Source organism: Anser anser, assembly GCF_964211835.1.
Source record: "Anser anser genome assembly, chromosome: 3".
NCBI classification, from domain to species: Eukaryota; Metazoa; Chordata; class Aves; order Anseriformes; family Anatidae; genus Anser; species Anser anser.
The window spans coordinates 40,131,980-40,155,883 of record NC_139722.1 but is presented as its reverse complement, the minus strand read 5'-3'; the positions used below and the strand labels follow the sequence as shown (position 1 = coordinate 40,155,883).

General features: G+C 43.5%; 1 protein-coding gene across 2 annotated transcripts in view; it reads left to right on the top strand.

Annotated features, from left to right (window-relative positions):
- Positions 1-152: 152 nt before the first annotated feature.
- Positions 153-23,904, top strand: part of LOC310897656 (gamma-aminobutyric acid receptor subunit rho-1) — a 40,197-nt gene continuing 16,445 nt past the window's right edge. The window contains exons 1-2 of one of the 2 annotated variants that reach the window (XM_083831493.1): positions 153-11,117; positions 23,838-23,891. In XM_083831493.1, the coding sequence (XP_083687619.1) occupies positions 10,996-11,117; positions 23,838-23,891 (176 nt within the window). In that variant the 5' untranslated portion in view covers positions 153-10,995. The remainder of the gene's footprint in view (positions 11,118-23,837; positions 23,892-23,904) is intronic. The other variant, XM_083831494.1, reaches the window with a different exon arrangement.

Genomic DNA, 23,904 nt, shown 5'->3' with positions numbered 1-23,904 from the left:
GGTCTAGAGCATTTGGTAAGACCTCATTTCCAACATTTTGTACAATTCTGATTAGTTATGTTTAAGAAATATGTATGTGAATAGGTACATGTGTAGAGAAGGACTCCTAGGATGGTTAGGGAAATGGAAAGGCTGTCTAACAAGGACAGAATTAAAGAGCTTTTCTTGTCGAGCCTTACAAAATCACAGCTGTGAAGACAGATGATTTCTGTCTGTGAACACTTCAGGAAGGATAATTGCCAGACAAGGAGAATTACTGGTGTCAAAGGGTAAACTGGTACAGGTTTATATGAATAGAGCTCATCATGAATAATGCAAAACTGGAAACTAGAAAGCTTCTAACTATCAGTAATGTTGAAGACCTGTATTACCCACCAAGGAGTGAGATCAGAGAGAAGTGTTCCAAGATGGGGCTTGATGAGTTTATGGAGAAGAGCTTGCAGGCTTTGGGCATCCATTTCCTTGGTTTCTGTACAAGGATGCTGCAAGGAGGGTGGGTGCAAGGGAAGCCGATGGGTGTAAATTTTTTGGATCACATGGATTTAAGACACACACTTCAGTATTGAGCTTGTTACCTTCAAAGTCTGGGACACTGCCACACTTGCTCTTCTTCACAGGTGTCACTTGGGTGACAGAAAGGGCAGAGGGTCTTTGTCTTCTGATAGTGCTGACCCCTGAGGAGCCCCCTCATTCTGCAGAGGGACAAGCAGGATGCTCTAGTACTCTAGAAGCTCTAGAGATACACTAAGCTTGCTCATTTGCCAATGGCAGTGATTTTTGTGCTACATAATTGTCTGCTGACTCCTGCACACTTGCAGTCTCTTGCTGCAAAACAAGACCTCTTATTAATATTTTATTTCAGTTAATTATTATGATCAGACTGATGTTTTACTAATTACAGTCTTCTGTCTTCCCATATTACACCATATGCTATCTGCAGACAAGGAGACATAGGAGCAGAAGCTAAGCTGGTGGAAATACACAGTGTGTTTCGATGAAGATCCAGCCCACCAGTCATATAAAGACATTAACAAGAGCAGGAAGCCAAACTGGGCAAACAAATGCTTCACTAAATTGAGGTTGTGGGAGACAACAAAAGAGGCAATTGCTTCAGTTAAAATAAATAAAAGTAATAATAAATCTAAGTTGAAAATCAAAGCTCTATCTGGCATAAGCATTTTTGAGAGGAAATATATTGGTTGAGAAAATGGTCTAAAATAACTCCAGTTTGCCTGTGTAAATGTGGAGGACAGAGCTGTGGCACCGCAGTGGGGTTACGCTTCTTGGCAGCAGGCTAAAGGGGGGCACAGCTGGGAATGTCTGCTGTGGCATTTCTGTTTTGTTACACATCTGAAGACCAAGAAGGACTGTTGGTAGCTTGAGTGCCAGAGGCAGGAACCAGCTGTGGTGGTGAAACTGTGTCAGACGACTTTATCTGTGCAATTTGGTGGAGTCTTTTCATCTGCAATAACACATCCAGAAGCTTTTAGAAGGTAGCCATAGAAATCAGAATGGCGTGATATAGATTTGTGGTTCCTGTTTGCTGTTCTCTTCCTATTTATGCCATGCTGGTGTGTTTCTGTGCAGTTTATAATACACTTCATTTCTTTATTTTTTTTTAATTGCTGCTTTTAGACATCAGTGTTATGGTGATGAAGATCAGTAGCAGAGGAGAAGGAGCCAACTGGTAATTTTTCAAATGACTGTGTATAATTCACAGAGCTTCAGTACATCCAAGTGTCAGACTAAAGCCATTTCAGCACAGAAATTCAAGGAATATTGCTGTTAGAGCTGTCCAGATCTGCAGTCATACTCCAATGTTAGTCCAAAACCATGAAATATCTCAGAATTGACAGAGCTGGAAATGTTGCAGCACATTCACAGTGGAGAACAAAAGCTGCTGGATTTCTTTGTGCCAAAAGCAAAAGGCTGCAGTGACTCCAGTAAGGGAAAACATGTAGGAAGCTGCTGGGACATGTTATCCATGGACATTCAACATCTGAGACTCCATCAGAACAAACAAATAGAAGGACGGGACTTGCTAATATTAACCACACACATCATAGACTCTGCCCATTCAGAAAAAAAAGAGTAAATAAAATCTTTGCCTAGCTGAATATCCAAGTCTGTCTTAGGCTTGCAGGTTTTTGAGTTCACCCTGGCTCTCACAGGTCCCCAGGGAGGAACCCATGGTGCGAATGCTTGTGTGCCAGCCAGCTGCACCTGGCTGATGTCAGACAGCCACCTCCTGATAAAATGTGCCATTTCCTGGAAACTCTTCCCCCTCAGCCCTTGATGGTTGGCTCGGATGTAGCTATCAGCACTGCAGATATGTAATTTGGACAGATGAGCCCCTCCATGTTACAGGCTGGGAGGTGCAGAGTGCTTTGGATGCAGTCCAGAGGCTGCCAGTAGACCATGTAGCTCAGAAGTGTCTCCCTCAGTTGTCCCATTCATGTGTCCATTGCAGATGTTATGCAGATGGCTAGTGTTTGACTGAAAAAGTTAAAACTGATGCTGAAGCTGCAAGTGAAATGAGTGGATCCTAAGAGCGATGGCCAGACAGATTTGTGGCTAGTTGGTGGGTCTGTCAGGTGGACATCCATGGAAGTGGGTGATTCCAAGATGTTGGTGACCTCAGGGGAAGTCCTCTTGAGACCAGATGTTTAGACAGAAACTTTACATTGACTAAGGAAAATGCCTGCAAAGATCTTAGGAAAAGAAACCATACTGAAGCAGACAAACGTACGTGAAAAGCTGGTAGATTTTGGTAAAAACAGAGAGCTGAAAGTTAGCTAATGAAGTCCAGGTTCCTGTGCACAGGCAGCACTGAATGAATTACCTCAAAACCAAACGAGTTTGCTGTAAGCACATAGACTGCAGAGAGCGTGTCCTGCTAAGGCCATCTTCAGGTCACATGAGAGTATTCTTGACGGAGCATTTGCAGAGAATTTGCCTAGTTATGTTCCACATAAAGCAACAGAAAGCCACGGAACTGGCAAGGTGCTCAAAGTTTACTGGGGATCTCAGTAACGACGCCGTGTTATCCAAGAGGTTCAACACCAGACAAGTTTCAGGATCCCAGCTCTAGCTCACGAGATCCAGCAATGGAGAGAATTTCTGTGCAGGCTTTCAACAATTATCACTACCAAATTCAGCAAAGGTTGTCAGATCCAAACAAATTTGTCTTTGAAAAGCATTGCTAGGATTTGCCACATTAGGTGGTGCCAGTAATGGATTGTTCTGAGCCTGGCTTGTTGACTGCTTGAGCATCCAACCTGCTCTTTGCGGTATTGGTTTTTGGATTTCCACAGATTTATCCCTGCCTGAGAAGTAGCCCATGTCCTTCAGAAAAGTATACCATCTTCAGTTAAAAAACAAACTGGAAAAAGTGGGGACTTCTTTTTTTTGTTGTTGTTGTTGTTTTTTGTATGGGAAGCTATTGTTCAGCTAGTTTTCCAACAAATTCTCCAGTGATTTTCAGAATTTCTCCTCCCTGTGCTACCCACGTTCTTGGCTTTTAGATGCATAGATCTGCAGTAGGCTGTAGCCAATGACACCACTATTTTCTTGACTTTTCCCTTACTCCTTGTCAGTGATCCTTCAGTTTTTCTGGTCTGCTTTCTGGTACTGTAGGCTTAGTCAGGAAGCAGTCCACATTTTATTCTAGCTCATTGACAAGAACAGAACAGGATAAAGAGCCAAATATGAAGATATTTACTTTGCCTGATGAAGATTTTCCATTTACAATCACATTCAATATGTATTTTTATCCAGTTCTAAAATATTTTCATTATTTTATGAATAACGTCATATTGATACTGTATTATTGTTGTTCTTTAATCAAAATGCCATATGGTGCAACATCAAATGCCTTACAGAAGCACATTGCATAGATTCATTTCCTCCAGCAAATACATTTTAAATTAATTGAAAAAGAACTAGCTTGGAAAGATCTATTTTCTTTAAAGCCATGCTAATTGACATTAATTAAATTGCCCTCTAACTCTTTATTTATTGAGTGTCATATCAGCCATTCCAATATTTTGGGATCAGTGTCAGGCTGAGAGCTGTAATTACTCTGGTTGTTCATTTAATCCCCTCTGAATATTGGCAGAACAACTCTTATTAAGCACTTCTGCCTTCTCTGAACTGCTGTCGATGGTTCTGTTGCTGTTATTTACACCTGCATTAGCTTCTGCCTTGAGATGGCCCTGTCAGTGTCTGTGTTTGTGGTATAAGGATTTCTGATCCCCCACCTTCTTTTTTCTTTCATTTCATCGCTGTCTGTTTAAAGCACTTTGAATTTTTTCTTGATAGAAAGGCAGGGCAGGGGCACTGAGCATAATACCGATGAAATTCCGGATGCGGGTGATGCAGATGGGCTGCGAGTTGAGTAGAGGAAACTGAGAAACCCTTTTAGCTAGAAATGTACCTATTGAAAAAAAAAAAAAAAAGAAAGAAAGAAAAAGAAAGGGGGGGAGAATAATGTGGACTGGGTAGGAGGGCTGAAGACCAGAATCTAGTAATCAGAGCAAAATTAGTCCCTATCGAGGCTGTGCAGAGCATAGGTTCAGTCCAGTCTGAACACTTTCATCCTTTCTATTTCTGGATCTTCCAACGGCGCAAGTCTCACACCCTTTAAGGGTACTGTCCCTCCTGGTAAATGAGTGTGTTGTACACTGGGGATGAAGGTGTAGGGGAAGTGTCGGGGGAATCCTTAACACTCATAGCATCTCACCTCTGCCTCCTCCTAGCATATCAGAAGAAAGTACTTCCCAATGGGCTCTGGTAGGCAACAAAGTGCCTATTTCAATATTTTAATTCAGCCCCTTAAAACTGCTAAAGGCAAAATATCTTTTTAAAGTATCTTTTATCTATCTTTTACCTTTTAAAGTATCTTTTCCCCAGTTTCGGTGGCAGAACCTCCATGCACAAAGCCTGGTGCCCACTGCCGAGCGCTCACAAAGCCGCCTAATCCAGCTAACGCAGCTCTGGGAAATCGCAGGACGGGCTGAAACAAAAGGGCACGGCTTGGCACGCAACGCACATAATCTCTCCAACAGAGTCAGGACCACGGAAAGACACTTGTGAACTCCAGTGGGTCTCCCCGAGCACAAAACCACACAGTGAGGGGAGAAAAGAAAAGCATTGGGTGGACAAAGACCTCCCCGAGCAAGGAGCTGTAGCGAAGCTGGAGCGGCATTAAGGGTTTGCCTCATTGTGGTGCTGTAGCATCATTATTTGTTGCAGCAGTGAGGAACAGCAGCCAAAGGCATTAGTCCCAAAGCACTGCAATTCACTCAAGCACATTGTTTGCTGTAGCCTTTCAGGTTTCTGCCCAGTGCAGGCTTGGCCCATTTCCCTTTCCTTTTATACAGTGCACAATCCATTTAGGGATTTATAGCGGCTTAGAGGCACATGTACAGTGCCTTGCCTCTATCTGATTTTTATTCTGTGATAAGAAGGCCTTGGGGTCATGGGTTCATTGGCACTTCTCTCCTCCCTGCCATTCACGTTGTGTTGAAATCTAATTATTCATTAGTGTTATGATTTCTTGAGGTCCACCAATATCCTCACCACTACCTGCAGAAGTCCCAGTGTTGGCTATGAGGAGCATGTGAACCTGTTCTGATGTGTTATAAGCAAGGTGCAAGAGAGACAGGGATATAAAGACAAATACGATAATAAAGTGCAAAAGCTATTCATGGTGAAATCCTTGGCATCTATAAAAAGTGGCATGATCCCAATCCTGGTGAACTCCTATGCTATCTCATTTACTGATCTTTAACACTGAAAAGTAAAATCTTCCTCTTCGGACATTCCCAATGCTCCACTCTTCCCAGCAGCTCCTGGTCTCTGCTCCCCACAAACACAGCCTATAAAGTTATGGATTAGGAAAGTGTGTATTTGCCTCCTGTACCTGCAAAGGAAATATTATACTTTTTCCCTTTCTGCGTAGGCTCCTTTAGTTTTAGTCACTGTCACCTCAGTGTACATACGTGTATTCGTACTCCTCTCATCCTCTCAGCTTTCTGGAGAGTTTGATTTCAAGTCGTGCAAAGAGGACACTAATGCTAGGAGCACTATGAATAACCACCACCTCTGCTGACACCACCATAGTGAAATGCAGTGGATACACCACTGCATCCCTGAGTTGTCCAAATTTTGTTTGGCGTCTGTGCTAATATCTTCCTTGAGGATAGTCCTATATCCAACACGTACGAAGTATCCAGCTGATGTATTTCAGCTTAGGCAGAGACAGCATGTATCTCATGTGAGCGACCCAAAGGATGGAAGTACACTTGTTAAGAAGGGGCAAGGGTAATGGCTGCAGAAACCCCACTAACTTTATATTAAGCCTGATTTTTAGAGTCTCTGACAACATCCATGACTGAATCCGCTGAAGAAGTAACAAACAGTACTCTGGCAACATGCCCTGGAGACACAGAGTGCTGTCTCTGAAAGAAACAGAGCTGCACAGGGTAAATAGCTTTCCAGAAGTCAAACAACATCGTATCAATCACGCTGGTACCCTTGTGCTCCTCAGGCTATTGCAAAAGTGAATCACAACGGAGATACCATGACACATCCACCCAAGTTTGCATTAAAAGCTCTTCGGTAAAGGCAAGTGCCCATTAGGAAGAGTTTAGAAAATGTAAATGTGACGGGGTCTTTTATGTGTGGTTGTTGCAGTCTGATTATAGCTCCAGGGATGTTTTACAGTGTGTATACTGTGCATTACCGTGCAATTTGAAGCTTTGTGTAATTAAAGACGAGAAGGTCGGGTTCGTGATTTGGGTAGAGCTGTCATTGTGTCAGACACTTACACTGCATAGTTCCTTGACCTCTTGGGCACTGAAAGCATTTCTGGTTTCCAGTGGTGGCTGGTGGCTCACATGACTGCTCTTCAGACTGGGTTCCTACTCCTGGCAAGGTCAGGATCTCAGTATGCAGCTGAGTCAAAGGAAAAAGAAAAAAAAAAAAAGAAAAAAAAAACCAGGGTCATTTTTTTGGTCTGACTACACTCTCGTTTTGAAGATAGACTGGTTATAAATAGAATCAGGCAAAGAGATGGCTTTTCTTTGACCAAATGGAAAAAGTGGGTAGCGCTAACTATCTTTAGTTGGTCCAAAACTTGTTGATTTAACAAACTGGAACAATGTAGTTGGGTCAAACAGAATGAAATATTTACTTTTCTGACATTTCTTATCATCTGTTTGTGAAAACCCAGGAAACCCAGGATTAGAGTCCCAAACAGTCTGGGAAGCCTGCATTTAGAGGCCTCAATAACTAAGTAAAAGCCCAAGGTCCCACTGAACTCCTTTGAGGATCAAAGTTACTGAAGTGATAAAGCCCCCGAGCAGGGGCAGCGGGTGTCGAGCAGGTCCCTGAGCTCCACAGGAGCTGGAGGCTGCATCCCCATGGAGGCCAAGCCTCCATACAGGGGGTGGCTGCTGGGATCTGCCCTTCCCTTGGGTCGGGGATGGGCTTGCAGGGCTGCGTGCTCTGGAGGCAGCACAAAGAATAAGACAGATGCATTTTCTGCTGCTTCATCCCTCTGGCCTGACTCAACGCTCAGCCCCATGGGGAAAGGGAGGCAGAGCACAGCCATGTGAGGACGTCAGCACCCATCAGTGCCCACTGATGTGGAGCTGGACCTTGGGACAACCCAGGGCTAGGGTAGGAGCCAACACCGAGTATTCAGACTATATTCATTTCTACTTGAGCAAGAACTCTACATTTTTTTTAACCTTTCCTGTTCAGTTTCATCTTTTTCAGCTGCCTGAGATTTTTTTTCTAGTAGATTAGCATTTGCATTCAGCTCCTACTCTAACCCAGATAAAGTACTGAAGTATCCAACTTCAAGCACAAAAGTATTCCAGGAAAGATGCCTTCAGCCATAAAAAGGAAATAAATGGCCTTTCCTATAGTGAAGCTCAACATTGCTCACTTGTCTTCATCTCTATAGTCTGCTCTCATTTCTTCATTTGCTCCTGGATCAGCTACTGACTGTCTGCAAGGGATTTGGTGCAGCCTTCTCACATTCTCCCCTATCTGCAGAACTGGTATCGTAGTAATCAAAGTCAAGGGCATTGCAGCTTTCGTATGACATTTTAAAATTTGCTCCGAGATTTTCCAGTGAATGTTGTCAGACGTGGGTAGATGTTTAGTTCTTGTACTTATGCTATTACTAACTGGGAATCTGGAATGCAGAGGATGTGTTTAATTTTATATTTGTGAGCAGTCATTTGATGGGTGAACTGGAAAAAATGCATGGGATCATCAAACCAAATAAAACTAAACAGTGGTTCGCATTTACAAGGTTTTGTTATGAATCCCTAGGAACCACTCCCCTCCCCAAACATTAGTTGATAAACTTAAATAATAAAGTCATTTGAGGAAACTGCAGTCGGATCACAGATAATCTACAAACTGTAAAGACAGATTAATTTGCTGAAAATACTGTTCATTGCAAATTATTCACAGAATCACAGAATCACAGAATTGTAGGGGTTGGAAGGGACCTCCAGAGATCATCGGGTCCAAGCCCCCTGCCAAAGCAGGTTCCCTAGAGCAGGCTGCCCAGGTAGGCGTCCAGATGGGCCTTGAATATTTCCAGAGAAGGAGACTCCACAACCTCCCTGGGCAGCCTGTTCTAGTGCTCCGTCACCCTCACTGTGAAGAAGTTCTTTCGCATGTTGGTGCGGAACTTCCTGTGCTCCATTTTGTGGCCACTGCCCCTTGTCCTGTCCCCACAAACCACTGAAAAGAGGTTGGCCAAATCCCTCTGTCTCCCACACTTAAGATATTTGTGAACATTGATAAGGTCCCCTCTCCGTCTTCTCTTCTCCAGGCTGAACAGACCCAGGTCTCTCAGCCTTTTCTCACAGGGGAGATGCTCCAGGCCCTGTATCATCTTTGTTGCCCTCCGCTGGACTCTTTCTAGAAGATCCCTGTCTTTTTTGTACCGAGAAATTCATTCTTTTCTTGTTCAGTATTCACGGCATTTCTAACTACTGAATGAAAATAGTACTGTATCTTTAACTTTTTGTTAGTCTCACAGAGAAAGCAGGCAAAATTAACTCTCCATCTACTCAAGCTCAAGGTTGAGCAAAATTTAAGGGTAATATTTAAAAATATATTTCATTTGAATGCATTGTTTTGCCTTTCTGAATATCTTCTCTTAGTAAATTCCCCCTGTTAATCAGAGGATGAAGGTTTCCCTTCTCTTACGTTTAGTACCAAGCGACCTCAGCTCTTCCTGGGAAGCTAAGTGGATTCCTGGTTGTCCAATGCATGTGAATCCCCATTGCTCCCTGGAAGCAATCTGGTGCATTAGCAAGGGACTAGCACTTTAACAAAATGCATAAGTCACAAAAAACTATTCCAAAGAGACAAAAAAGTTCCCTGTGACTTTGTAAAACTTTATACAGATCATTGCGAAGACTGAGAAGAGATTTGATTAGAGTATACCTAATATCATCGCAGGTGAAAGGAACAATTATTAAGGTAGGTACCTTTTATCTTCATTGAGAAGGATATGTGAATTGGTGGAACCTGAGAAAACATTGTTTTCAAGGATAAGATGGGTACAACTTGTTTGAACAGCACCAGCGACTAACCTCTGCAACAAACTGCTGGTAACTGATTCCCGTCTCCTGAAGCCGGGGTGACTTTGTGTAGGGACAGTTTCAGCCAAGCAAATCTTCAAGTTGAATCTTGGTTGATGGAAAGAAATTTTAGTGGCTTTCAATGCGTTGTTTCTGTGGATCCCATGGGAGTGTAAATGCTCGCTGAGGTCAATAAAACCACAGTGGCTTAGACCAGGTAGAGATCTCCCGAGGGTTTTTGGAGAAGGACTTTCATGAAAAGAGATGGGTGACTTGACAAACTGCTCTAAAATAGAAATCCTTGGTTAACAAGCAGAGGAAGAAGTGCCTTGTCAGCAAGGGGCTGGATGGGACAAAGCTGGTGGTGTTTGCAGAACCCAGAGCAACGTATGTTAAAAGCAACCAACACGAACATTGTGACAAGGCACAAGTGGGACTAGAGTTGTAAAGCCTTGCAGGGAGACACAGAGGAGGAGGAGAGAAAACATGAAGCTGTGTGCTATACAGGAAGGGGTGTGAGCTCCAAAGAAATGGACAATGTGGCTGGCTCAACCACGTGTTTCTGCCCATGCTATTTTATTTTCGGTAGCAAGAATGAGAACTTTGTTAGCCACATGAGACCCAGCACATCGGCCCCCTGAGCTCTCCTGTGGCTCTGGCGTAAAGCCGCTCTGCTTTGACAGGATCCTTCCAAACAGCCCTGTGCTCAGGCTGTCCTTCTGTCCCTCTGTGTCCCCACCGGGATGCTCTCCAGAGACCCTGCTCAGCAGTGAGATATCTGGCACAAGCCTTGAAGGCACTGACCACTCCAGCCACGGTACAACTGTAAATTAATTAGAAAACCACAGAGGATCAAAGCACGCTCTCACAGAGCTAAATGGAAATGAAGACTTTCAGCTGCAAACCAGTATGTCTATTAACACTTTTTAATCTATTGGAACGCCTGTAACAAATGTCACCGCAATACAGATAAGTTCAGTGATTACAAAATGACTTATGACACCTGTCTGATCAGCTGCACCACTCTGGTTAACCAGACAGAAATATATACATGCCACTTCTGATAGGCACTAGAAGAGGGTTCAATTTAAACCAATTAATAAAATAGCCTGTTTGGACAAAAAAATAATTGTTCTCTGAGAATACATGCATTCAACACTGCTAGAAAATCCCTGCCATCTGACGTAGAGGGATTTATAGGTTTAGTGGAAATTGCTTTCCCCACTGTCCAGATTAAATACTGCAGGATGATTTTTTGTATGAGTAAACATCCTTCCAATAACGATCAGACCGATAATGTCTTAAAAAGAGAAACAGGATCTACGTTTTGCTTTTCTTCTTCTTGTATGGACTATTTCTGGATACAGAACATTCAGGTAACATGTTGACTGTCCATAAAATGCATTTTAGCATCTTCCTGCTGTTGTGGGGATGGGTTTTATCCACTGAATGCAGAGTCCACCGACAAGGAAAAGAAATACATGAGGCGTACAAAAAAGGCAGGTGAGTTTCATTTTTTTTACATTCAAATAGCTACAATCTGGACAAATGTAATGCTTCAGATCAAGATATAATATCTATCAGACAATTAGTTTGCATTTGCAGATTGTGATCTATCAGTCAAAAATATTTTCTTTTGCTGTTTTTGCCAAAGAATAATTCTTAATGCATTTTCTATAGTGAAAACCATTTTCCCTCCCCCTCCAAAAAAAGAAAGGGAAAAAAAAAAGTGCATTTGTGAGTTATCTCAAAGTTTGGAATGGTGCAAAAAAGAAGCTTTTTATTATATTTATTGTGGTTGAAATATGCTGGAGTATTTACATGAGAATGGAGAGGAAACTGAGGTCCTTGAGGATTGTTGTATGCTATGAGGATTAGATTGACTGGAGATGTGATTTGAAAAGATTCAGAATTTATTTTCTTATTCCCTTACTGGTTGTTTATAGAGCTTCTGAGAGTAAAAAATGAGTCTCTGCAAGCCTCAAGGCTATGGTCAGTTAACAGAGGAAACAGAGAGAGCATGCAGGATATTGAATGGAGATATTCAAAGTGAATGGAAATATTCAGTCTGTTCTTCCCTTCCCTCTCTCCCTCTCTCAAGAAGGATACATGATATTTTTCTCCTACTGTCTTGTGGACAGCCATTTTAGGAGGTTTTGAGTTCAGGAAGATTTTTTGCTACAATTGAGCAACTGAGTTCTTATTACTTGTATTCTATTTGGAGAATATTTGGAATTTTGTACGAGGATTTTTGTACTCGGGCACATCACAAGGTATACCTGGAGGAAAACCCCTTTCTTTGTGTCTGTCTGTGTTTGTTTTGTTTTGAGGATATATCTGACACAGATCGCTGTTCAAATGTTGTGTAGCTCTGCTTGTGACAGATTGAACCTATGCAATTTCTGCTTTGCTATAGTCACTGTTTCTGTTCTTTAATGACTCCAAATGGTCATTAACAGTGTACAGTGTATGGGGATGGAAACGCAGGAGTGTCACAGTCCTGAGGAATTCAAGCTATTCCTGTTAGGTTTGGGGAAAAATTATTGAAAGGTGGAAGTGAGGAAAGCGTGGTCCTTTTTTATTTTCCAGTGTTCCCTTCTGCCTTTTGCTGAGGAAAGCAAGGCAGGGATACAATACAGAGCGATAGCAATGTCATGGTGGCACCTGGGGGTCCCCGAGCCATCTAAAACATAGGAATTGGCTTTAGCAGTGACACCACCTTCCTGGAGGTACAACTGGCAAAATGGATGCAGCCACTCTGCCCATGGTCAGCCCCAGGGGATGCTCTGCCAGAGCCAGTACATACGTGGGACAAGACACAAAACCCCTGTTTTCACTGAGGACTCATGGCAGCGGCAGCGGAGGTGACATGCTGACTGTGGCAAAAGAAAGGGGTGAGATGCAAGGTACCACAGCTTGAAATGAAAATCATCCAGCAGAGAGGAGCGTGCACACACAGCCATATCTTCTCCAGCATCTTCAACATCGACTTCCCCTGCACCAAACACTTAACAGTGGTGCAATTAAGTGGCAATGTAACAAATTACAGCAGAAGTGCTAAAATTATGTGAGAATGAGAATAGAAATACCTATTCAGTTCACACAAGAACTGCCTCTTTATCTGCTTTTTGTACATACGGTGTCACAAGCCCCTCGGGCAGCCCTCTGACGGCCTGGGAGGTCTTTTCTGGCCTATTTCTGCCTCAGTAGCACGGTGCTGATGCTGAAGAGGGCTGATGGGGAGAGAGGAGCAGCACTGGTGCATGGCCAGAGGTTGTCCATCAGCAGCATGGCCCCCAGTACAGTGCTCGCTTTCCCTGTGATGGGACAAGCCACATGAGACCTATGGTTTAACAGCCTTAGCAACTGTAAGATCAAAAAGCATGATTCTGGCCATCGCTCTGATTTCCTTCTCAGCTCAAGCAACAAAGCTTTCTGTATGTATTGTACTTTGTGAACCCCTAGTTTCTGATAACTACCTTCAATCTCATGTACACATAAAACAATAATAATAGTATTGCAAATATTTTTTACTTCAGCTTTCATCTGTTTGCTCCTGTTCTATGCCACCTTGTCTCTTCTCCATCCAGGTATTTGCAGATGGATCAAGCTCCCTCCTCATCTCCTCTTAGATATATTCAGACCAAACTTCTTAAATTTCTCAGTGTAGGATGTTTCCCACACCTTGACTCTGCCCCTTCACTGCTTTTGCAGGGTTGACAGCAGGACTGGGTGCAGCATACATTAAAACGCTGATCAAATGAGAGAGCTTTGAAGAAGGCATGGTTCCTTTGCATTTCAAAGTCAATGCCTCTTCCCATTGCAGAATTAAAGCCTGGGAGAAAAACAGAGTGAGGGGAGATCCTATATAACATCAGAAGAAAATTGTAGTGAAGATTGCTCCTGAAGAGCTCTGCTTCCCTTCCCTTCAAGACTCAGCCCTGAATATCCATTATGCAGAAGAAGTTACAGCAATGTATTTCATTACTCCTCTTCAGGCACTGCTGTCTCTTGCTCATAAGGCTTGAGGCAAGCAGCAGGATGGAAATCCATCTCTTCACTGCAGCCTTTGTCCTTCTGAAGAGGCTCACTGGAGGTTGATGGAGAAAATCTGTCTAAAGGCAGGCTCCACACGACCACAGATGGCTCAGGCTGTCTTGGTTTGCACCCTTGGCCTTTCAAGCCTCCAGAAGCCCTCTGGGGGCGTGAGACCATCCACTTGCCATCCTGTCAGAGCTCAGCGCCAGCCACCGGTGCTGGCAGGCAGAGTGGGCACCTGCAGTAGAGACCTGTCACCTCGGGTGTGCTGCCAGCTTCCTGCCGTCCTTGAGGGAAGCGTCCAGCTTTGCTCCTGACTCTCGCGGTGCAGCTGATGGAGGAGATGCACTCTTTTGGCTTGTCTATTTGGATGGAAGTGTTAGGTTCTTCCAACGAGACTCTCTTGCTCTGAACTCTGATTTCAAATAAAAACTCACCATTTTCTCAGCAGTTGTAAGCTCCAGGGCTTGTCCTTTCATCTGCTCAAATCCAGTTGATCCCCCAGCCTTTGCGTTCCTGCTGCTAGGGTGAATGGGGTGGGTGGAAGGCACAGTGTCAGAAGCTGCCTTTGTCACAATTTTTGGTGCTGCAGGTACCCCAAAGCAGCCATTCTAGCACGAGACAGGACAGCCTTGATGAGGGGTCGGGAGAGAGGCCTGGTTTTCCCCATGAGAGTTCACACATGCAGCATGGTCCTTTGGGTGCTGGGTTTGCATGGCAGAAATTCTGCAAAAGGTCCAAAATAATTCCTTAAATATAGCTGATGAGGTTTTGGGACTCAATGTGGAGTGTGACAAGAATATGGCAAATAAGAACAGGTTAAAGTATGCATACACAGTGCAAGCAGCAATGTAGAGAACTTTATTGCGTGGGACTTACTACAGAGCCTTCCGACACTGTAATTCATTGTAAAAATGTCTGTGTGCCATTCAAAGACTCGGCTACTGATTTTTGCTTATCTCCAGGACAAATCACCTCAAAGGAATTTCACTTTAAAGAGCAGCAATACAAAAACAAAACCTTTTGCGCCTTGCAGACGTGCTCACAGTTTGCAGTCAGCCATGTGCAAATCCTGTAGAGTTCGCAAAGCCAGATTCAGTCCCACACGATTCACAGTGCCAAAACTCCTACAGGCCCAAGCTGCAACCCTGAGAGCCAGCACGAGGGCTGTCTGCTGCTTTCCCAACTGCTCTTGGAGAGCCACCAGGCCGTGTGGGGATCACGGCAAGGACAGTATAAAGGCCACAAAATCATTATGTCAACAAAACGGCCAAAGCCTGCATTGCTAATTAGACTTGCAGAATCTGCTAGAGAGGATGAGCAAAAGGAAACGAACTGGCCTGGAGCAGAGCCCAGGTTGCTTTGACAGAGCTAACTGCTGGGAAAAAAAATCTCCTTTAACACTAAAATCTCCCTGGACAGCTTTATAACCACCTTTCAGACAAGTAACTCTCAGCAGAAGAGATTTCACTGTACAAGATTTACGGCTTGTGTTTGTTTAATCTTAGCTGAGAGACTTGCTTCATGTTTTTAGTCATGTCCCTGCCATTCCCTGGCTGCATTATAATCATTTTGCCTCACTCTGGTCTCCAAATAGCAACTCATTTTCCGCTCTTCCAGATCTCCCTGCTTACGTTTCTGCCAGTGAGAACTATCTTTTACAGCAGTTGGTTGACATCCTCTGCAATAAGCCCTCTGCTTGTTGTCACAGGGTCCCTCTCATGGCCAAGGATCTTTATGACATTTTCAGATGTTATTACCATTAGTGGCACTCTTCCTGAATGAGGGGAGCCACTCTGCATCATTATGGCCACGGTTCCTTCCCAGTCCTTTCTCAACGGCTCAGCATCCTGCCAAACATTTGCATCATGACATTGCCTTGATTTTGTTAAACTTGGATAGGATTTCTGTGCTACCAGCTCCTCTGTACCCTGACCACGCTGTGTACGAGCTGCCTGTGTGCTGTAAATCACACGTAGCTCTCCTGGTACCCTCCCTGAGGCTGCCTTCTACACCTAAGGCAGCTCCTACCTTCACGGCTTTCTCTGGCCTCGTAAATTCATCCATGAGCCCTAACAGGATTTCTTTTCCTTGAGCTGTTCTCTTGCCCTAGAGTTTTGCCTTTGTATCTTATCTTCACAATTGATCCCGAAAGCATTTATTTGCATAAACAAAGCTTACTAATGCAAGCTGTCTTTAGATCAGATCTTGAGTGCATGATAAGCCTGTGAAATGCCCCATGAAAGCATTGACTATGTGAGCACTCTATCAGCAGCGAGCCAGGCCCAGCGGAGCTCCTGCAGCTCCCAGGGCACGGTGCTTTAAGGTCAGCAGTTAGTGCTGTGCCCTGACACCACAGGCACCGGCAGTGCCTTCGGAGCAAGAGGCCTGGTGTGGGCTTCAGGCCAGCGTGACGGGAGTCTCTCCATCTCTGTTGGTACCTTGCCTTTCCCTTTCCTCCTTTCACCTCCATCTCCTTTACTCCTTTTCCTTCCCCCATGCAAGCTGCTTCCTCTTCTCCAACTTCTCTTTTTTGCCCCTGACTTCCTCTGCCCTCCTCTTCACCTGCCTCCGCTATTTGCCCCAAGGCACACCCGATTCCCCTGTCGCACAGCTCTGCCAGGTTTTCTCCTGCTGCTTTGATCCAGCATTATTCTGTAGCTTCCTCCTCTCCTTCAGCAGCAGCTGCTGCTGCCTGTCTTTCCTCTTCTTCCACTTGCCAGAAATCTTTTTTCTTCTGTCCAACAGCACTCCTTTTCTTTATTTTAGTATACATTATCTTTTTCTTCATCATTGCTTTGCTATTTCTCTCATTGTCCCTTTCCACCCATTTCTATTTCAAGTAACTGCAATCCTGCATGACAATTTTCTTGGAAGTCTTGTGCATTTTTCTCAAAACCCAGCTGAAAGTGTCTTCTCTGCTTATCACTGCAAATGATGCTTCTATGAAAATGGTATTTTCTCCTTTCATCGTTATCACCAGCTTCCTTTCATCCTTTCTGGTACTTATTTTGGGTCTGCACTTCACATACCTTTCTATCTCTATTCAGGTGGTTTGCGTCAGAAAACTGTCTTTACCAGTATTTCTGTAGCTACATTCATACACCCAGGTACTGTGCCTCTTTACTGACTGACTGATGATAACATCTCCAGTCAATGTTGCCACCATGTTACGTGCTCAGGATTGGCAGCTTCGTATTGACTTTTGGCCTACCATTGCTCGAATGTGTTTTATGAGCTGGTGTGAGGAGATATAAGAGGCTCTAAAAGGATATCTGCAACCCAGCATTACAATGAAAACAAAACCAAAACAAACAAACAAAATATAACAAGCCAACCAAGAGATACTGGAAGGCAGTTTTCTCCCTCCTGACTACATATAAATTGTTTGATTTTCTGATTCATGGGTTGGATTCACATTAGAAATGATCCTTCTGGTCTTTCTTCTGTGAACTGCCCAGACACCTTTCAAACTCATTTCCATTTTTAGCATTCTCAGCCTTTGGTGAGCATGAATTTCACAGCGACATGCTGTGTTTGTGTACTTCCTTTCAATTTTCTTCTTATTACGTGTTGTGAAAAGCCGTCAGCAACAAATTCCTGTTCACCTTCACAATTCCACTCCTGATTTTATATAATTACATCCTATTGCTTGTCTGTTGTCTCCCTTCTGATCTGGAGAGCCCTGTTCAGGCTGTCTGGAAGCCCTCCCCACCTCCGAGCTGCCTGGTCTCTCTCCTCTTCCTCTGTCTCTTTTTTTTTCCTGCTATGGGCATTGAGTATGTGAGATGTGGGTGTGCTTGGTGTTACTAATAGCGCTGAAATGCTCAAATCATTTAGAAATTTATTGAATGACACAGATCCTATCACAGATTCTCAGGAGACTATAATGACAACCTTTCTTCTTAGTGAAAACTCTCTATTATTCCTCTGGTTTCTTACTTTGTAGTCATTCACGTCAGTCATTCCCTCTTCCTGACTGGCCAGTGTCTTTACCAGCCTCTGGGATGGTTCTGTCAACAGCTTTTTGGAAACTCAGGTGTACTGTGTCATCTTGATTGCAAGTTCATTAACCTTTTAGAGAACTCTCTAAAAAGGACATAACATCCCTCAAAAAAGTCAAACTGTCCCTAGCTCTTTTTGTATTGTATATATTGTATTTACCTGGTGTCTACTATTGGTGTTTTTTACTATAATTGTAGGTAATCTGTCCAGTGGAGGAGTCTGTAGCTTCTCAGATTCTACTTTGAGCTCTTTTCCAAAATGTAAAGCTGTCACTTTTCCCTCCTGTGACACCAGGGTCAATTTAAATGCTAATTCAGCACTTTCTTACTTGGCTTTCTTCTGGGTGGAAGCCTGGTGCCCTCTTACTCTTCAGTCCATTTATTTTAAATCCTTCTCTGGTCCTGTGCCTGAATGAATATTTCTTAACACTGTCCCAACAATGGAATCATTACAATCCTGTATTTTTTGTAGTGCAGACAAATTCCTTAACCACTGATGGTTTTGATTGCCCTTATGATGACAGAGTGATTTCCCTGTATGGAATTAAGACAAGTGTAGTACTGCTAATTAGCTACTTACTCCCCAGTCTGCATTTGAACAATTAGCTTTCTGTATTCCACAGTTCTTTATATATATATATATTTATATTTTATATTTTATATATATATTATATATATATATATATTATATTTTATATTCCTCCAGTGTGTTGGGGCTGCTTTGAATTGCATTCATAGACCCCAAAGTGTCTGTATCCCTTTCAAGCATGATGTCGTGCACAAGTTTTATAGTTCTGTCATCTGCATTATGATTGCAGATGTTGCCTAGTAGTTCCCAGGATGAAATCAGTGAGATGCCATTTAATATGTCTCCCCAGCCTGACAGCAAAGTAATGTCAGTTGCTCTGACCATGGTCGTTCAACCACACTCAAAGTCACAGTTTCATCTACACCGTACTTCTCAGGTTTAGTAATGTAAATTTAAAAACCTCCCTCAAATCGACTTTTCTTCGTACTTACACTAAGGCGGCCAGTTACATTGTCAGAAGGACATTAGACTGCTTTGACATCAATTATTGTAAAGATTTGCATTGAGTGATCTTTATAATCTCGTTATCCCTGGGGGAGGGCATACAAACGGATCATGAATTTGTCCCAGTTTCTTTCCAAACATCAGAACTCCAGCATCCTTATTTTCATCCCTGCTTAAAGCTAGGTTTTGTGTTTGTATACACCCTCCCTCAGGGATATCTCCTGTCTGTGAGAAGTCCTCAGAGGTACCTGCTAATGGCTTGGAGACTCTTTCAGCTGGTACTCCTGGTGCTCCGGGGGAAGTGCCATTGGCATGAGTTGATTTGAATACCCCCAGCTTATCTACCCTTCCCCAGTCTGTACTGTGCTCACAAGTCAAAAGAAGTCTTTTCTTCAAAGACTGGGGCAGATGCTGAACCTTTAGGCATTGCTCCGCTTCCCTTCATCCGTTCCTCCTTTTCACTGAGCTGAGCCCTGGCACCGCGCCTGCCATGAAACCCAACAAATGGACACCCACTGGATGCCGTTTCTGCTGCATGAGGGGAATTTCATTTCTGCAACCTCAGGCACAGTGCCAGGATCTCAGGTGACATGACTTTGCTGTGAATAATCAATAGGTATAGGTTTCTTTATTTTTATTTCTTTTGCCAATGTTCATGACCGGGGAAAGAGCAAAGGAAGCACAAAATGTGAAGGGTGCCTGTATGTCTTCTGCCTCAGGATATTTTGAATTCTACAGTTGATCTATATTCAAATGATAATGCATTAAAATGGCATTCTCATTGAATTTTCTGTGTCATTCAAAAATAAGATGGTAGAACAGCTCTGAATCGCACTATTTCTTGGACTTTGTGATGTGAATACAGAAAATAGCTCTCTCTCCCCATTTCTTTTCAAAGATTTAACCACCTGCAATAGCAAGAGGTGACCTTTCCACTCCATCTTTAAACCTACTAATCAGAAGGACAAATGGCCCAACATAATAATTACAGGCAAACAAGAGCTTGCCAAATGCCAAGATAAAATATTTTTTGTGATTAATTTTCCTCATTTTTTAGTGGCTTGTCTACAGCTCACTACTTTGTAACTCTCCCAGTTTAAGTAAAAATTAGTGTGCTTTCATGAACATTTTATACATTAGTCCACATCTCCATGAGCCCCTCCTGCCTCTCCACCATGTCCTTGCTCAGCACCCCTCACCTGGTTTCTGCCTTTAACATGATGTGGAGATGATGATATGGATGAACCCTGGACATCTCTTTTCCAGCCACCAGCTGCCAGGCTTCCTAGGGCAGTGGGCACCTCTGTTCAGGGTAAGAGGTTCAGGGCCAGCCAAAATGTTGCTGATGACGCAAGTAACCGAAGGGGCAGAGATTATGTCACAACTACATCTCAACAAAATTGCCTGAGATGGGATCTGATTTGACATCTCGTCTCTGATCTGCCATCCTCTTTGCAGACCTGATGCCATAAGGGATGGAGAAAACTGTTAGTGTTAGTGAAAAATGTTAATGTTAGGTCAGTCTGCCAAACCCACCAGCACCATTACCCAAGGACATTGCCCCTTAGAACAAGGAAAAGCCATCTGAATCTGGCTCCATTACTTCCAAATTCAAGGTATTTCTTCAGATATCTTCACTGACTGTGGACATGCTTTCTGTAGGACACCAAGATGTCCATCACCTGGACATCCAAGTGCCACATCCACTTGACAGTTCCCATGATTATCCAAGGCACAAGGAGATTTCCAGGCTTGCTCCTGATCCCATGATAGAAGTGGAAATTGCTCCCACATCCTGGGCTAGTGGCCAAGTCACTGAGCCACTGGCAGTCTTTTCTCTCTGCATCTCTATAATACATTTCAGCAACTTACCTTCACATTTTTCTTGAGGAAAATACTCCAAATTTGCTTTTTCCTGAAGAATTTGAACTGTATTTTGGATTTAATTCCTCAAGGAAGAAATGTTCTCGATCCTAATAAGATTATCAAAAGAGTGTAAAATAGTTCACTGTGTATACTAGAGGTACAATATACTAGAGGTATATTGCCTCCCCTTGAGAAAATAGAGTATGATTTATAGGTGGGAAATATGTCCTGTGTAAGTAATTACAGACCAAAATGCTAAGATGTGTAGTGGCTTCTATCACTTGTTGTGTTTGCTTTCAGAAGCTCTTATTTCAAAGATGAAGAATATTGTAGGTAGTCTGGCGCACAGTGTGAACCTGACACTCCTCTGGCACTTGTCCTGTGAAGCCAGGCATTTGGAAATGCTTGCTGTGTCCTTCATATGTTATGTTTGGACGTCTCTTCTGAAAATCAGACATGGTTATCCCTAACTCTGCAACTCTCTTGGCTGAGTTGTAGGGACTATAAGTGCCATAGTAAATCTCAGGCTTCTTTTAAAAAGAAGTAACTGCCTTTTGCCTTGTGTGTGTAGCTCTTTTGCTGAATGTTTTTTTTTTTTCCCCTGGAAGTCCTAAGGTTAAGTCACCTAGTGGGGGCAGCTGGTGGGACTTTGGAAAGACTGCATCACCCAGGTGCCATCAGAGGCCTGAGAGCTGCTCTAGCGATGCACAGGGAGAACAGAATAAATGCCAGTCTGCTCCAGTGGTGTTTTCTGCTTTTTCATAAAGCATCTCAGTGAGCTTCATGAGCCATGAAATGCCTCTTGGCACTATAACTGTTAGGAGTTAAATATTGACATTGGGAAAAAATAATAAAAAGTTCATTATTCTGTATATTTTACCTCCTGAGTGACTGATTAGTTTTGAAGACTGCCTGTCATGCAGACGGAGGCAGGAGCATTGCCATACACTATGTGGCCATGTTGGCAGACAGCTGGGCTGAGCAATTTGTGAGCAATGTCTGGACTGAAACTCCTGAGTACAGTTATCTGCCACAAACGCTCAGGGACAGCAGATGTGCTAGGGGAAGGCACAGCACCTTTCAGTTGATTCACAGCCCGAGCAGGCAGGCTAATTGGGTCTCATAATGTAGCTGCCACTGATCACTAAACCAGCAGAGCATTCCCCAGAAACCAGAGCAGAAAATCTATGCATTGAGTAGAAAGAGATGGGGCTTCGAATCACAGTAACTGGGGAATGGCTGGCAACAGGTAAGGATGTTTTGCTGCTACAGGAGGGGGGCAGAAAAGCTGGGGAAGCTTGGTAACCTCAGAGCTATGGACAAGGGGAATGAGATCAGTGTTAAGAAGTGAAGGAGATGAACCAAAACACAAGTGACCCTGACGTCCTGCAGTAACTGGAGCACGGGGGACATTTCATGCTGGTTTGTGATACAGAAATAAAGCTTAGTTTAGGGACTGTGGAGAATCACCTGGAAGGAAAAAGAGGAACCACATGGGTTTGCCAGTTGCAGAGGATGGGGAGGATTCGGCCACAAATCTTTGGTGGCCATGCCTTGAAGGCTCCCTTGGCAGCTGGCATAGGGTCACGGCCAATGTGAAGCATTAGATAAAGACTACAGTAAGGAATGGAAATTAGAAATAGCAGAAATATGGCTTGCTTCATCCCTGTTTGAATACCTACATTATTCCTAACCAGTCAGGAGTTTACTAGGGCACTTTAAAGTCATTTTAGTAGGTCAGCTCATCACCAGAATCTGCTTATGCCCAAAACATGTGAAATTACTTCCTGCGAGCCAGCAAACAAGAAGCAGACAGCAGCAAGCCACGTCAGCAGCAGCATAAGGGCATATCAACAAGGCAGAAGACTCCATAAAGTGCATTTTGCATTTGCAAGTGCCTTTTGCTGCACTTTGTCTGGGTCCAAGCACCAAAGAAGCTGCTCCTTGCAATAGCAATGGAGCTGCATGGCCCAAAGCTTCCCAAAAGAGTGGTCTGCATGAGGATTTATTTCCAGTCCTCTTCTACTAAACACAACAGATTCTGGCAAGATACCAATCTCACTTGGCAAATGTTTTGCTTCGGGGTGAGTCAGTGGTACAGCCCAGTGCCCACTGCTAGCCAGGGCAATATGGAGATTGTTTACTTCTCTGTAACACCAACAAGAAGAATTTCCCTACAACACCATCAGTTTTTAGAGAGTTCCCAGCCCAGGAAAACAAAACAAACAAACAAACAAACAAAAAACAGCCCACAAAACCTGGGGTTTGGCCACCTCTCACTCAAGGGGCAATGGCACTCGGGTGGTGACAGTCATTGCAAAATAAGCTTTTCCTCTGTCAGGCTGAAGATCAGGACTTTAAATGTATGTTAATGGGTGAAAAGTCTCATTAGTAGAGTGTTTATTTCAGAGAGAAGCTCATTTAAAAAAAATTTAATTAAAGATGAGTTGCAAGTTCTAAGTGTTTAAAATGTTATTTTTTTTTTTTTACTCAAGCTAGCATGCTACTAAAAGTACTGTGTTCCTTTAATGATAAAATAAACCATTGCCCAAACACCTGAGAGGAGCAGACAGTCGGGAGACAATACAAAACAGGAACAAACATTTATTATAAATATTTATCCCCCCCAGTAATACTTTTCAAAGGTTTTCTTCTCATGAAACTATTCTATTCAACTACCTCGGTTCAGTAGATGTAATGCATTAAAAGAGCTGCTTACACACACTTTCTTGTATTCTTTTGTGGCCTTTTTTTTTTTCACGCTTGTGTATAAAAGTCTTTTCCTACCTAAGAAAAACAAAGACTACCAAGCAAAGCTGTTATGCGTTGCACTGTTTCGTTAGTTGTCAAGGCAGGATTTGTGTGTTTAATGGGCTCGTTGCTTGTTTTGTCCCACCAAGACCGCTAAGGCAGCAGGTCCCCTTGCAGGGGACACCACTGGGTAACCTGCACAGGGTGTGACATGGTGGGGTGGGACTGGGCCATCCAGAGCTCTCTGGATGGGGCAAAGCCCCTTCTGCTGGTAGAAATGCCCTGAAATGTTTTCTCTCAAAACCCACCCCCGGCTCTGCCCTCCTCTCCCAGCAAAATGGCAGCGCGCAGAGCAGCCATTTCGTCCAGCCTATGGTGACAAGGCACAACCAGGTAAGAGCCATTTACCTGTGCTACAACAGACAACACCACAGACCCAACCATGTTTTCCTCCCGATGTTGTTAAACCATGTGGTGGGATCCCCGCAACAGGCTGTTTCATCTCACCCTTTTCTTGTCGTTTCACTGCAGCCGGCCCCAGCGGCAGAGACGGGAAGCCCATGGCGAGGCGCACAAGCAGGGCAGGTAGGCGAAGGCA